Source organism: Rhincodon typus, chromosome 5 (assembly GCF_021869965.1).
Source record: "Rhincodon typus isolate 14 chromosome 5, sRhiTyp1.1, whole genome shotgun sequence".
Classification (NCBI taxonomy): Eukaryota; Metazoa; Chordata; class Chondrichthyes; order Orectolobiformes; family Rhincodontidae; genus Rhincodon; species Rhincodon typus.
In genome coordinates, this window is record NC_063336.1 from 89644025 (window position 1) to 89660070 (window position 16046).

Below are 16046 nucleotides of genomic sequence, written 5' to 3' on the forward strand. Positions count from 1 at the left end.
TTGGAAATTCCTCGATGGCCTTTGTCTTCATGTTCCTCGGGGTCATCCTTTCATGTCCGATGCTATGTCCCAAGTACGTCACTTCTGCCTTACAAATTCAGTTCTTGCTAAGTATATAACCAGTTTTGCCTCCCGAAGTCTTTCAAAGAGCTCTACCAAATGCGCCATGTGATCTTTCCATCATTGGCTAATGATCACAACATCATCTATATAGCTGGCACAATTAGTCAATCCTGCCACAATTCTGTTCATAAGTCTTTGAAAGTGGCTGGTGCATTCTTCATACCGAACAGCATTACTTTAAATTCGGGGTTACAAACGCCAAAACTTCTTTCGCACTCTCTGACAAAGGTACTTGCCGGTAACCAAGAAATAAGTTTAACTTTGTGATATAGGTAACTTGTCCAACTTTTTCCCCACAGACCTCCAGCCTTGAAATTGGGTACAAGTCCAATTTAGTTACGGCATTGGCCTTCTAATAATCCATGCTGAACTACTGAGTACCATCAGGTTTGGGAACCAAGACGATCAACGAACACCACTCACTGATTCGGGTTGATGATGTCTTCTTGGAGCATCGCTTCCACTTCCTTCCGTATCTTTGTGGCTCTAAGAGGATTAAGCCTGTAGGGGTATTATTTTATCGGAACAGCATTCCCTAATTCAACCTCAAATACTATATTATTAGTCTTCCCCATTCCATTCCTACGTATGTCCTCAAAATGTCTTTCAATTCAGTTCTCTTTTCCTAATACAGATAGCGCACTGTCCTATCCCATTCTCTAAGGCCTCCCTCACTATTTAACTTACTTTGAGGTACATCAAAAGCAAATGACTCCAATTTTGATTCCTCACTCTGAGGGGCAGTAACTAATACCTGTTTCCCCGGTTCCCTATCCCTGTCATTGTAGGGTTTCAACAATTTACATGACATACCAATAAAACCTTTTCCTGTCAGCATCTTTACCTGTCTCAACTTCTACTCATACTGATAGGGACCACTAAACCTTGCTTTGAAGGGATCTCCTACCACTGGTAACAAAACCAGTGCTTTATCCCCATTGGCAAACATCCGAATTTTAGATTTTGTTTCTGCTTCTTGCTTCATTAGATGCTATGCCACCTTCAGATATTGTCTAGCTAATTCACCTACTCTGTTTAATCTTTCTCTCACCTCAGATACATAATCCAACTGTGAGATCTCTGACTTAATTTTAAAGGCCCTCATATGTCATGTCTGAATATCAACTCAAATGGAGTAAAAAGAGTTGATTCATTTGGGGCATCTCTATTGGCAAACCATATAAATGGGATTCATTTATTGCAATCATTTGAGTAATCCTGGTAAAAAGCCCTCAGCATGGTTTTTAGGGCCTGATGCCACCTAGGATTCAGGATGGTACGCACTTGATTTAAAGTGTTTGATGCTTAAACTATCCATGACCACCTTAAATAGTTTGGCAGTAAAATTGGATCCTTGGTCTGACTGAATCTCCCTGCGTAGGCCATAACGGGTAAAGAAAGCAAGCAACTCTTCCACAACCATTTTGCCTTGACACTCCATAATGGAATTGCCTCTGGACATCTGATAGGCACATCCATTACGGTTAGCAAATACTGGTTCCCACTTTTCGTTTTAGGAAGGGGATCTACACAATCAAACATAAACTGCACGAAAGGTTCTTCAAATGCGGGAATTAGCATCAAAGGTACTGGTTTTATTACTGCCTGTGGCTTTCCTACCATTTGACAAAAATGACAGGTACAGCAAAATTCAACCACATCCTTATGCAATCCAGGCCAACAGAAGTGCTTTTGTATTTTAGCCAGAGTCTTCCTCACTCATAAATGACATCCTACTGGTAATTTGTGTGCTACTCGTATTAATTCCTGTCTGTATGCTACCAGCAACACAAACTGGTGCACTTCCGCCCATTTCTCCTCTGCACTAACCTGCCATGGTTTACATTTTTGCCCGAGGATTCTAAATTTAAGATAATAACACTCGGGAATACATTCTGATTCCTTTTCCAAGTAGGCTTTATGATATAGATCTTTTATTGTCTCATCTTCTTGTTGTAACTCCATTAGTCTTTCAGAACTAAACACCTCTGCCTGATCCTCTACCTGCTTAGGTTCTTCCTTTACCATTTCATCAAACAGGATGTCAGCTAACTGGATCTCAACTCCTTCGTCTTTCTCTTTGGTTTTCCCCTCTTGCTTTAACCTATGACTGTGGGATCTGGTCACCATACAGTCTGGAAAAATTCCAGGATATTTTTCTTTTAACTCCTCAGTTCCCTGCTTTTCCACTACAAGGGGCATCACTCCCACTTTTGATCTTGCTAGGACATTTCCAAAAACAAACTGTATTCCTGGAATTGACACTCTTTCAATCACTCCTATTTTCACTTCTCCAGTCTTGATTGGACTTTCCAACTTGAGCTTACACACGGGAACACTAAATCTCTGTCCATCTATTCCACAGATTACCGGTCTCTCAGGAAACATTTCAGAAGGAGTACAAATACATTTCTTAATATTAGAGACTGAACAGCTCCCGTATCTCTCAATATTGCGACCAGTTCACCTTCTCCCCCTGTTCTTCCTCAGTAAACCCTACCAACAGAGGTAAAATCTTTGTAGAGATCGGGCACTGTCTCACTATCCAGCCCATGACTAGGCTGTGCACTCTTCTGCAGCTCCTCGACTCCTTTTGGGATTTCCTTCACCACCTCAACTAATCCCATTGGTTTAGCATCTTTTACCACATCCTTTTTCCCATTGCCTTTCTTAAACCAAAAGCACTGTGACTGTGTGTCCCACCTTATTACAGTGGAAACACCTGAGGTCTTTCACCTCCTTTTCACCCTCTTGGGTTTCTTTCTTCACCTGTGGTAAACTGCTCCCAGTGTGATCTACTTTCAGTTTTTCATTGAAGGATCTCCCTTTTTCCCCAATTTCTATGCATCATGGCATGAAATTTCTGTCGGAAGCTAAATTTCAATTTATGCACTAATACATATTCATCTGCCATCTCTGCCGCTCTTCTTACTTTGGTAACTTGTTGTCCTTCAATATGAGTTCTTATCATCTCTGAAAGTGAGTTTTTAAACAGCAGAATAATCTCTTTAAGATCCTCAAGTGTCTTTTCTATCTTTAATGATCTCACCCATCTATTGAAGTTCGTCTGTTTAATTCTTACAAACTCGACATGACTCTGACCTGATGTTTCTGAACTGTTGTCTATACGCTTCCAGTACCAATTTATATGTACTCAAAATAGCCTGTTTAACCTCATCTGACAGCGCTGCAAACACTCGTTAGCCCTGCCTACCAAGTTGGTCTGAATTAATATTACCCACACAGTCTCTGGCCAATTCATCTGCCTAGCCAGTTTCTCAAAGGAAATCAAAAAGGCTTCTACATCTTTTTCATTGAATTTTGGTAACGTTTTAACACATTTGTATGTATCCCTACCATGTCTTTGGCTACAACTGGTTTGCACATCATCACTCTCCTCCTCGCCAAGCCTAACTTCTAACTTCATCTCCATCCTTTCAAACTGACTTGCCTGTCTAATTTGCAACTTCTGAAGTTCAAACTCTCTCTTTCACCCTCTCCTCTCTTTTGCTCAGCTCAGAACCTTCTCTCTCTTTATCACTTTCCTCTGCTTCTAACAGTAATTTAAACTCTCTCACCTTCCTTTCATTCTCTTAACTCCAGTTGTCTCATTTGGAATCTAATTTTTTTCTAACTCCAACACATTTGCCTGCTTCCCATATACCTAAGTGCTTGATCAACTCCATTACAATTTCAGCTTTCTTATTATCCCTAGTTAAACCCAATTCTAACCTGTTTGCTAGTTCTAACAGTATATCCTTCTTCTGTTTTTCTAAACTTTCTTGGCAAATTTGAGAAGCATTTTCAAACCCCAGAACCTCTTTAGCAGTGTTCGGAGCCATTTCCCTCGCTTTCAATTTAACCAATGACAAGTGGCCAAAATTAAACAGATTTTTCTCACTTAAGTTTTATTTAAAGATCTAGGACACTAATCCCCAAGTCTGGTTAAATCTGTCCAAATCCATTCAGATCCCGAACACGAACTGTCCAGATCCAAGACTCGAGCACCCAATTTTGTTATGGAGGGGGAATTGGCCGAACTCCTCTGATAATTAAACGAAAAACACCAAATCACACAAAGAAGCTCGCCTTGTTAAAATCTGTTAAAAGAGTAGTTAAAAGAAAGAAAATCCTTGATCCACTTTATAAATAACAAGAAACAATTTATTTATTTAACCCTAACAATGAACAAATTAACCCAACAATTCCCCATTAGACTACTAACTATCCCTAACTGGCCTAAATTCTACTGGAATGCTGCTCAAATAAACACAAGTCCCACTTATATAAACCCAATTAATAAGACATCAATAAATTAAATTTAATCTCTTCAAGTTCGCACAGCCTGCCTTCTGGAACATTCCGCCTTTTCCATTATTCCACAAACACTTTTCTTCGACCGATTCTGCTGTCAGGGATGTTTTCTCCGTAATTTCTTCTAAGCTAAAATTGCCTTGGCACCTTTAATGAAATAGATGGTGCATTCTCTGAGAGCTTAAAAAAAGTGTTGTCTCTTGGCAATTGGCTCTCCCCTTGATCTTCAAAAAACCTCTCATATATTCCCTATGACACATCAAATTTTTATAATATGATTGGTTTCAGGTTGTCAACACCATCAGTTTTTAAATTCAATTGGCTTTGAATCGTTCAGTGCTTGGTTTAAATTAATTGGTCAAATTCAAACTATTGTCTTTGTAAAAATGTTGCTTGGCTGTTCGATACAAGATCTTCAATTCAGGCACTCTCTATGCACAGTATGTGTAAACTTCAAAGCATAGACAAAGCACAATCTCTTAAAGAAACCAGGCACACTTTTTCCCATTATCATTTTCTTTAAGCAACCATTCTAACTTCCTGCCTTTCAATTCATGAATACTCTACCCAACTTCATAACAAAAGCGATCCCCAACCTTGTATCAAGAAACAAATGACAACTAGTTATAATTGCGGTTTTCCAATTCACAATTTCTACCTTGACCGATATTCAATACAATTGCTAATAGTCCTGTTAAGATGTGTCAACTTGAAATGCCAAGCTTGTCTGTTTTGCACCATCCTCATGCATCTACTGAGACTTGCCCGCAATGACTTTGGCATCAATCATCCAATCAAGCTTAGGTCAATGCCTCTTTCTACAGACATCTATTGCTTTTCAGCTTTGATCAAATGGCCAAAACACACATTTTCTTTTGGATTATCAATTTTTAAGAGTTCCTTTTGCTCTTTTGCAATTTTCAAGTGCCTCTTTGTTTGGCATACAGATGTCCTGCACATGTCTTAGCATCAACATTTCAAAAGCCTCTATTTCTTCCACTCATCTTTACATACTGTGTGGGTTCTGGGGCATACAGCAAAGTGGATAGAATTTGGTTATGTTACGCGTTTTTGCCTTGTTACAGGCTTAAGTTTTCTTGCTATTTTCAAACTGAAAATAGTTTGTGACTGACTTACAGCAGAGATTTATACCAGTAAGGACAGGTATTCTATGAAGGGGATAAAACAACCATAGCTAACCAAGTTAAGGATAATATCAAATTGAAAGAAAATACACTCAACAGGGTAAGAGTAGTGGTAAACCAGAGGATCAGAAAAGTTTTAAAAGTGAACAAAGATGACCGAAAAGAAAATAAAGAGGGAGAAAACGAACTATGAGGATAAATTCGCAAGCAATATAAAAATGAACAAACAATAAGGATTATTTTAAATATACAAAAGGAGGTGGCTAAAGTGAACATCAGCCTCTTAGAAAATGAAGTTGGGAAATAATGAGGAACCAGGAAGTGGCAAAGGATTTGTATAATTATCAGTTTTCATGGTAGAGGACACTAATAGATTCTAAAATCACTAAATAAGTTTGGAGGGTAGGTGGGGGTGGATGTAGAGAAGGTGGTAAGGAGAAGAAAGAGAGAAAGATGGGAAATAAATACAATTATTTCTTCTTTGAGGAACTTGTTTTTGAACCAAGAGGGATGTCAAGGCTAGGTCATTAAGTATGTTCAAGGCTGAGATAAACAAACATTTAATTAGTAAGGGAATCAAAGGTTATGGAGATAAGACAGGAATGGGGAACATAGGATTATTAAGTCAACCATGATATCACTGAATGACGAAGCAGATTTGATCAACAGAATGGCCTACTTCTGCTCCAATGTCTTGTGGCCTTCTGGTCTTATGCTGTTGAGATATCTTCGTCACAAAACTGCTTCTGGCTCTCTCCATCCTTCTTCTAATTTCTGCTCTTTTATCATGGAGACTCACGTTTTGAGGTTTTGAGTATGAACACCAAAAAGACAATGGTAGAAGGACCAGCTTAGAAGAAACTAAAGTGAAGATTGAAATGTATGGTATCACATTCGAACTGGCAATATTCAATATTACAAGCAAAAAAAATTGAACTATTACAATAACAAGTATACTTTGCCACAGACGCAAAACAAACTTAAAATTCTCTCAGTTTATATCCTCGGGTCTTCGACATTCCAATCTGCAAAGTCCTCTAACTGAACACCTGTTAAACTCTTACTGGACCTAGGATTAAACCTGTCGTCTTAAACAAACTCAGATCCAATTTACACAAGATAATATAATATATAATTTATGCAATAAACAGCATATCAGTCTGTATTTTTAAGCAAAATTATTTAACCATTTCCAATTATTCTAAAGATATATTTAGTGGCATAATTGGTGCAGGGACGAAACAGGAACAAATGTCCGCGTGGTAACCAGGAGCAGCCACCAGATCAACATATTAAATGATTGCCATCAAATCAACAATCATTTTTATGGCTTTTGCTGCCTGAATTGCTATTTCCAGCAAATGTTTTACTTCCAGCTATTATTAATTTAATAATATTTGATCCCTTTGCATCCCTACCCCATTTGGACTCTCATTTTCCAAAGAGGAAGCAGTCCTCTTATTCATCCTACCAAATTGTTTCAGATTTCAAGATTTATAGTGAATTCATTTTCCATTTGCTCTTCTAATCTTAGACTATCGGTAAAAGCTGAATAAATTACTCCTGAGCTTGATCCACCAGTTAGTACCTGGCACATCTATCCTCCTGCAAGACTACTAAGCACTTTGTCTCTTTGACAAAGTTTTTCTCAGCATCAACCATACTTCCATGTCATTCACACATGCTGATTCAAAGAGTAAACAAATGGTGTCTGTGTACATATCTAAATCCTACTTTCTACTAGTTTGAGTTATTACCTTTAAATCACAACCTCTCCACAGTTTGTAACTACTTCCTATCTATTATACTACATCTCCCGCCTTGATCCCACATTTTGCAACTTATTGAAGACCTTTCTTAATGCCCAATCACTTACATCACTCATCACAATAGTCTACAATGTCTGCTATCCCTCAAACAATTCAATAATTTCTTCAAGTATGCCTTTATCTATTTTTAGTTTTTTTTAAAATGTCAGTCCCTCCATAGCTCAAAACTTGAGTTTCGTGAAAACAGTTTCATGCAGTTAAAGTTTTCTGTCTTGTATTCATCTGGTCTGACACAAAAATAACAAATCCCAAACAGCACAACAATTTATTCTATGTGAGGAAAGGCTGCTGTGAACCAGGAAGTTGACTCTGATCGCAGCATTGCCACTAAGAATGCAACAGAAGCACGGGGGAACATTTCCCTGGCACATTCTCCATGACAACACCTTGATCACAATCTATTTACCAACCAAGCAACACCCTTTTCTCATACAGTATAAATTATTGGTCTCTTTGAAATTTGACATTCTTAAGTTTATCCTGATGAGTTCAAGATGAATATCATTGACAACGTTTCTCTTTTCTCTGTAATTTTTACATTATACTTTATTTGGTAGATTTTGTTTCACAGTCTTCCAGTAAAAACACCGTCATTTGCAATCACATTAAGAAAATTAGTTGCCATTGCCTGCAGCCCAAATCTAACCTGTTGACTTCATTTGCAGGTATGGTAGACAACTGACTCAGTCTGGAATCTGTGATACATCTCTCAGACTATTTTTTTTTCAAGGTTATCAGGTCAACAATATAAAACATGCTGAGAAAGCAGCATCAGAATCTATCACCGTCTAAATGCACAGTAAAGCTTCCATTACTTGGCCTAGCACTTTGGAGTAAATTTAATGCTTTAAAATATCACCCTCCACACAAATTTCCCTGGCAACATGAGCATAATTGCCAACTTACGAACATCTTTATTCTTGGGAATTAGGAGCTGAGGGTTGAGGCAAATTTGTATTCAATCATTTGAAATAAAAAAAATCTTCACTTTGGTCAGAATAAGGTTCACACTCAGTCCCGGGGATAAGGAAGCTGTCTGTTATCATTCTAGCTTCTGCAACAGCAACCTATCTTTAGTTCCATATCAACAGTCAGTGACTATTCTGCCTTTAAGTGCAAAAGGCGTTCCGTTTGTATAACTGGACATTAAATGATATTCGCAAGCTGAATCAACGTGTAAAATGTGTGATTACCTCCAAGTAGACAAATCAATACAGAATATGAAAGATGTGTCCGGAAGGAAAGTTAACTTGTAAGTCACTCATATTGCCAATTAAAAGTAAACCTTGCCAGATCTTTGACACTTCAGGATTTCCGCTGCCCTAACCACCAACCACAAATCACAAATCACAGTGGCCAATATCGACAAATACCGACGGCAGTGCCGGATCTCTAAAGTAAAAATCACTGATATTTACATTTTTTTTTAAAGTTTCTTTTGCCGGAGTAACTTCTAGTGCAGTTTTTTTTGAAAACTTATAAATACAGGTTTACAATTTTAAGTGCCTCAAGCGGAGATTAGATACAAGGTTCATACAACCTTTTTTTAAATAAACAAACCACGAAAAGTCGAACGAGCAAAATAAATACAGTACAGGTTTGGGACTGCGGTCTCGGCACTTACCTTGGGCAGCTCACGTAGTTGGTTGGCGTCGAGCAGCAGTTCCTCCAGGCTCCGGCTGTAGCGATAAATTTCATCAGGAACGGCGAGGAGCGAGCAGTGTCTCCTGTCCACCGCCTCGATGTGTCGGTTGCACCGCCATAGAGGAATGCAATTAAACATGTCTCGGACTCTGAGGGGGTCGGCGAGAATGATAATTCCCGGGGAAACGGGTGGGCGTCTCGCAGTTCCAGGGGGTTTCTGGGAGGAAGGGGGTCTCGCGGATCCTGTGGAAGGTTCTCGAGAGGGCAACGCGAAGGCGGGGGGTGGTGGTGGTCTCGCGGATGCCGTGGAAGATTCTTGAGGGTAAGGGGCTCTTGCGGTTCCAGTCGAAGACTCTTTCCCCTCACCTCCCCCCAACCCCGTTCCTTCGGATGGCTATCCGGGTGGCGAGCTTGCCAGAGGCTCTCTGCGATCACTGCCCCGGTTCCTGAAGCCGGACGCCTCCAACCAGCCACCCGCAGCGAAACAACCGTGACAGGCGCCAGGGGGCAGGGCCGGGAACAGATCGCGCATTCAACCCGATAGCTAATCGAATCGAGTGATTTTTTTAAACCCCCGATTCCAGCCCGGCTTTCCCCTCTCTCTCCGGCTGGCTACTCTCAATTCACTTTCAGGAGAAGTTTCTAAAAGGTAAACCAGTCCCTTTCTTTCAGTTTCCCCCCCCCCCACTCTCCCCCGCCGTTGTCCTACATATCTCCTCTTTCTCTTTCTCCCTCTCTTTTTTCCGTCTCGGTCAGGATTTGCTCTGGTCCCAGTTCCTGAACCGGAACGTACCCTCCCTCCTTCAACTGACGTCAACGCTCCCAGCGGGCCATGTGGAGAGACGGAGAGACAGACGGAGGGAGGGACAGAGGGACAGGAAGGGAATGGAGGTGTCCTGGGGTGGAGAGAGAGAATGAGAATGAGAATGGTGCAGAGGCTGAGGGAGGTTCAGGGAGCGAGAAAGAAGGAAGGAAAGGGTTTGGAGGGAGAAAAGTGAGAGGCGAAGAAATAAGGTAAATGAAGGAGCTGTGGGAGAAAGAGAAGGCACAAAGTAGGGGTGAAGTAAAGGGTGGTTCAGGAAAGAAGGGGTGGGGGGGAGGGCTGGGAGGGTGGGGGGGAGGGCTGGGAGGGTGCGGGGGAGACGAGGGGTGGTGGGGAACGGAGGCAGAGACGAGGGGGCTTGAGGGACTGGGGAGGCAGAGCAGACGAGGGAGTGACGGAGGGGGACAGAGACCAGGGGCCGGAGACGAGGGACCGGGCGGACTGCGAGGGGGCAGAGGATACGAGGGCAGGGACGAGGGAGTGAAGGGGACTGAGGAGACGGGGTTTGGAGGGGACCGAGGTGGGGGGGAAGAGACAAGGAGGTGGAGGGGACCAAGTTGGGAGTGAGAGACGAGGTGGTGGACAGGAGCAAGGCGGTGGAGGAGACGGTGGGGCAGACGGGGATTGAAAGTGTCTGGGGTGAGTTGGAGAGGGGTGGCAAAGACAAGGGTGTGGGCAGGAGCAAGGGGTGGAGGGGGAGATGAGAGGACTGAGGGCTGATGAGGGGACTAAGAGGGTGATGAGTGGGTTAAGGGGGCAGGGAGGAGATGAGGCTCAAGTAGACGAGGTGGTGGGGGAGGAGATGGGGTGGAGGGAGGTGGGTGGAGGTGAGAGGGCGTGAAGGGGTGGAGGTGATGGGAAGTGGGGGGGGTGGAGGTGCAGAGGCAATGGGGAGCAGGGGGTTGAAAGCAAGGGCGGCAGAGCTGAAATGATGCAGGGGGTGGAGGCAATGTGGAGCTGGGGAAACGAAGGTGAGGAGAGTGTAGAGCTGAGGAGTGGTTCAGCGGGGGATGAAGGCGAGGGGGTGGTGGAGCAGGGGGCTGAAGGTGAGCCAGGGGTTAGAACTGAGGGGGCGGCAGAGTTGAAGGATGTGGAGCCGCGGCGGGGAGGAGTGGAGGCGCGAGGAGGTGGCAAGATGGATGAAGGTGTGAGGGGGCAGCACGAGGCATTGTGGAGGTGCAAGGGGGAGGCACGAGATGTTGGCAAGGGAAAGTGGGTGATGAGGTGGGTGGGGGTGGCGAGGGAGTTGGACGCGCAAGGCGGGGGATGTGCAAGTTAGGGTGGACGCGTTGGGGTTTAGAGGCACGAAGTGGGGAGCAGGGGAAGGCAGGTGGGGAGCAGGGAAGGAAATGAGTAGAGGAGAGGCAAGGGGGGAGCAGTGGTGGGGCACGAGGTGGGGGGAGGGAGGATTGGAGATGAGGGGTTTATTTTTTCATTCGTGGGATGAGGGCATTGCTGACTAGGCAGCATTTATTGCCCAGAGGGCAGTTCAGAATCAACCACATTGCTGTGGGTCTGGAGTCCACATGTCGGCCAGACCAGGTAAGGATGACAGTTTCCCTCCCTAAAGGACATTCGTGAATCAGCTGGTTTTTCCAACAATCAACAATGGATTAATGGTCATCATTAGATTCTTAATTCTAGATATGTTTTATTGAATTCAAATTCCACCATCTGCCATGGTGGGATTCAAACCCAGGTCCCCAGAACATTATCTGGGTGTCTAGATTAACAGTCCGGGGATAATACCTCTAGGCCATCACCACCTGGGTGGATGGGAGCAAGGAGTGGGGGAGATAAGGGTGTGAGGTGACAGGGAGAAGGGGGTAGGGGCACAAAAAGGGAAATAAAGAGCAGAAGGAAAGTGAGGACGAGGTAGGACAAAGGGATGCAGAGGAAGTCAGAAAGAGAACAGGGAGTTGTGAACAAAGAGGGTGAGGGGAGGAAAGGTGGGGGGAAAGACGGGTGAGGTGAGGAAAGTGGAAAGGGTGGAGATGAGGGTTTGGAGGGAACAAAGGGGATGAGAAAGAAGGGATGGGGAAGAAAGTGGGAGAAAAGATAGAGGAAGGAGGACAAAAAAGTGGAGATGATGAAAGGCAGATGGGGAGGAAAGGGGTAGATGGAAGGGAAAAAGGGAATGAGAGGGGAGAAAGCAGAGGGGAGGGAGAATGGCAGAAGACCGAAAAAGGGTGTATAGAAAGAGGGGAGAGGTTAATAAAGTGGGGGGAAAGTCAGGGCAGGGGGGAAAGAGGGGGCAGAAAGTGGGTGAGAAAAGGAAATGGCTTTCAAAGAAGGGGAGTGGAGGATGGGGGTAAAACATGGCCGTGGGGAAAAATGAGGAGGAGGAGAGGAAAGTATGAATATTGTGCAAACTGTCTGAAAGTTATGAATTCCCCATTGTATGCAAAGTAAACGATGTACTGGGTTGACTCCCCTTTTTTTGTTACTAATTGTCAAACCAAGCTTAAGATCATCTTCTTCCTCCCAGCTAATTTTTCCACAGCAACTGCTTCCTCTTGCTGTCGCTATCTTACTGCAGAGAAATGTGACAATTTGGCTATAAGTTCTGAGCTATCACTGAGATTTATTTCAGTGAGGACACAGTGATGGAGCCACTGTTTCAAAGCCAGATAATAAATGTAACAGGACAGCTTGCTATAACCCACAACAGTGCCCATTCAGACATATCATAGAATCCCTTTTCTGATGAAGGGTCTAGGCCCGAAACGTCAGCCTCTCTGCTCCTATGATGCTGCTTGGCCTGCTGTGTTCATCCAGCCCTGCACCTTGTTGTCTCGGATTCTCCAGCATCTGCAGTTCCTACTATCTCTCATAGAATCCCTACCATTTGGTTGTCCATACCAACCCTCCAAAGAGCATCCAACCCAGACCCAACCCCTTGCCTTAACACTGTTCACCTGCATTTCCCATCGGCTAATCCACCCAGCTTGCACTCCATGGACACTGTGAACAATTTAGCATGGCCAATCCACCTAAACTGCACATCTTTGGACATAAAAGAGCCTGCACAGGAAAAAAAGTCACATGCATTTTAAGGTATTGCACTGTTCTTGTAAAGTGCATCATCTAAGTACATCAGTTTGTACAATTTGCAACAATAATGAATTCCAGACCCATACCTAGTAAATGCCTCCCTATCACCACATGCAGCACCAAATTTCTCTGGCTGTATTTTTGCACCTCCTAGTGGCTATTTGCAGAACTAAACTGTAAGAATCAAGGTGCTAGTCACTTGCCAACACTAGTTAATGATCCTAGCTGAAATATTAACAAATCCTTTCTAAATGTGAACCTGTCTTCATGTGTATTTGCAACTCATTTTGCTTTTGTTATACTTGCTGCTCAGTGAACAGAGAAATAACATAGAAGGAAAACAAAATGAAAGATTGGCAGGATGATCAATCTTTACAAATAGTTCAAGTTTGAGATTATAGAATTATAACACAAATATAAGAATACGGGTTTGGAAAATGAAAATAGTCAATTAAAATTCAGATTTTGAGCATTATCCCCAGAATATATGCATTGAAAAAACTAGGTATGATTGTCAGTGTATTACTGTAGCTAATTGTAAAGTAGTGATTGCCCTTCAATGATCACACCCATCTCTGAGTCAGGTCTGCAGCCACTGGGATTGAATCTATGGGGTGAATTTTGTATTTGCACATACATTGTATTTTGTCCAAAATGCACACAATTTGTAGACAGTCAGTCAATGTGGCATTTTTAAAATTCCTACTTTAGAAATAAAACCAGTCTGACTGTAAACCAAAACACAGATTCTAAACAAGGCCTCAGACCTAACATGCATTGTCTGACCTAAAATGTCACATCTTCTTTACACTGATAAAACCTTTAGTTCTCTCAGGACAATGATTTGAAAGGAATTCAGGGATTTACATATACATATTAATCAATTAAAACCTTCTAACTGATTAAAGATTTGACAGCATCTTAGGTTTGTTTAGTACACTCTCGTCAGTGTTTTAGACACTTTGATCTTTTACTTATAAGTTCTGTGTCTGATACTACCTCTCACTAACATCTGAAGAAAGAGTGAGGCTCCGAAAGCTTGTGTTTTCAAATAAAGCTGTTAGACTATAACCTGGCGTTGTGTAGTTTATCTACAGCATAAATTCTTGGACATCACAGTATTTGAGGTGTATAATTTTTGCCGGTTGATAAGATGCTGGTTAAAACAAAGTTTGCAGTACCTCAAGGTTACTAAGCGCTATGTTGTAAAACTTATTTTCCCTGTCTAAACCAGATGCACTTTATTTTACACATAACTGGTTTTGTGAGAGTGTGTGTTTGATGTCTGTTTTTTGTTAGGGTGTAGAAATTGTAACATTCCTCTTTCACTCAAGTAAACATTGGTAATTGGCTCCTTCATTTTCTAATGAACTACATTTTAATTGTGTGTTGGCTATGTGCCAAAAATAAATTTAAAATATTTGTTGCAACTGATCAATAGGGGAGCTGATTCTCCCTCTTTACCTCATCATATAATAACCTTTCTGTTTCAAGGACAGCAATTTTTGAACCTTGTCTCATAACTGAAATCCCTCTTCCGAGGTCACCATCCTGGTAAACCTCATCTCTCCTTTCTAAGGCCTTTATATATTTCCCAAAGTGCAGTGCTAATAGAATGGATTAGCTTAGTTCTTTTAGTTTTTTTTTGAAAATAGTATTGTCATGAGTAATTTTCTGTCATACCTGTTGGGTAGAATCCAGTGTTTTATTTGAATAGCTTGGCTAAAGCTGATGTACATGCCATCAGCAAACAGTTGTCAGACTCCATAGCTTTTGTTGCATCTATTGCATGTGATTACTTCTTAGTATCATATGGTTTGAACCTCATTAGATAGACAGCAATATCCACATTGCTGGAGTATTCAAAAGGAGCTACAGTAGAAATGTTCCTTTGGAACTTTGGTTAAAGGTGATTACAATTTCAGCTTTGTCACTTTCTCACTCATCTGTGCTTTGCCATGATTGCAGATACTATTATTTTTTTTAAAAATTCTCCCCTAATTATATGAATGAAAACACCAGTCTGGAACAGATTTGATGGGGCTATTGAGCTTTACCCAAAGGGCCTATTTATTGTGAAATCCCGTAGTCATGTTTATAACGTTCTGATATTTAGCACGCAAAGCTGTTTTGTACTGTTGGTTCATCAGGTTAATGCATCATTCTAAGGTATGCTCATTGTGGTCCTTGCATGCCTTGCCACATCTCTAGTTGAATCATGATGAAGGAATGCAGAATGTGCTGGGCCTTGAATTTACAAATTGTAGTAGTATAGAATTATAATGCTGCCAGAGCAGCTCACAACTTTTTTAATAAGCTTTAGATTTGACCTGAATCTGGCCAACTTTTAGCATGATGATAGAGAGTGAAGACGATCCCTGCTTTTACTAGTGTTAGGTTTTGGGATTTGGGACTGCAGTGTCCAAATTATAAACTTTTGATAGTTCATAACAAATTTTATGACGATTTAAGTTTGTTAAGAAGCAACAGTTAGACATGATACTTTGGTTAATTAGGCAGAAAAGTGTACAACCCACAGCAAAACAGCTGAAAGGATATTTGGGTTTCTTCCTCCTCTACTGGTCTATCCTTCAGAAAGAAGCAGCTGACTGGTGAACATTGCCACCTGACTCTGAGCACTCGTTAATTGTACTCCACTTCTACAGACTAGTTGACTATACTATGTCAATCATCTATTTGAATCCTCCTGGCCCGGCATGGCGATCCACTGGCCTGGCGTGGTGGTCTCTCAGCAGCATGGTAGTCTTTTGGCGTGGTCTCAGTGTGGACTTCAGGCCTCAAGGTGATTTTAGAATGGTATTCCAGCCTTGAGGTGAAGCCCAGCACCATCTGGAGTCAAGGCCTAGCATGGATTGGGTTGGAAGGACTGCTGTTCTGAACTTTTATTTCTATGTTTTCTAATTTATTCTTGTGATCTATAATGCTGGTCTTTTTATTTCTTTATTTTTATAATTTTTTTTCCTAAGAACGTGTATTGAAGAATCTTCTACCTAAGATGATGCTGTAAATGGCTCATTGTAAACTTTTCACTACATGTGACAATAAAGCTAATTCAATTCAATAGACATAGACAACTACGTTCAACATCAGGTT

General features: G+C 41.9%; 2 protein-coding genes across 3 annotated transcripts in view; one reads left to right on the forward strand and one right to left on the reverse strand.

Annotated features, from left to right (window-relative positions):
* The window catches only part of lrrc1 (leucine rich repeat containing 1), a 156734-nt gene extending 146960 nt beyond the window's left edge, over positions 1–9774 (reverse strand). For both annotated transcript variants that reach the window (XM_020528127.2, XM_048597478.1), the window contains exon 1: positions 9036–9774. In XM_020528127.2, the coding sequence (XP_020383716.1) occupies positions 9036–9194 (159 nt within the window). In that variant the 5' untranslated portion in view covers positions 9195–9774. The remainder of the gene's footprint in view (positions 1–9035) is intronic.
* Positions 9775–11151: 1377 nt separating this feature from the next.
* LOC109913182 (60S ribosomal protein L11-like) overlaps positions 11152–16046 on the forward strand; it is a 40192-nt gene continuing 35297 nt past the window's right edge. The window contains exon 1 of the mRNA XM_048596505.1: positions 11152–11420. Within this exon, the coding sequence (XP_048452462.1) occupies positions 11322–11420 (99 nt within the window). The 5' untranslated portion in view covers positions 11152–11321. The remainder of the gene's footprint in view (positions 11421–16046) is intronic.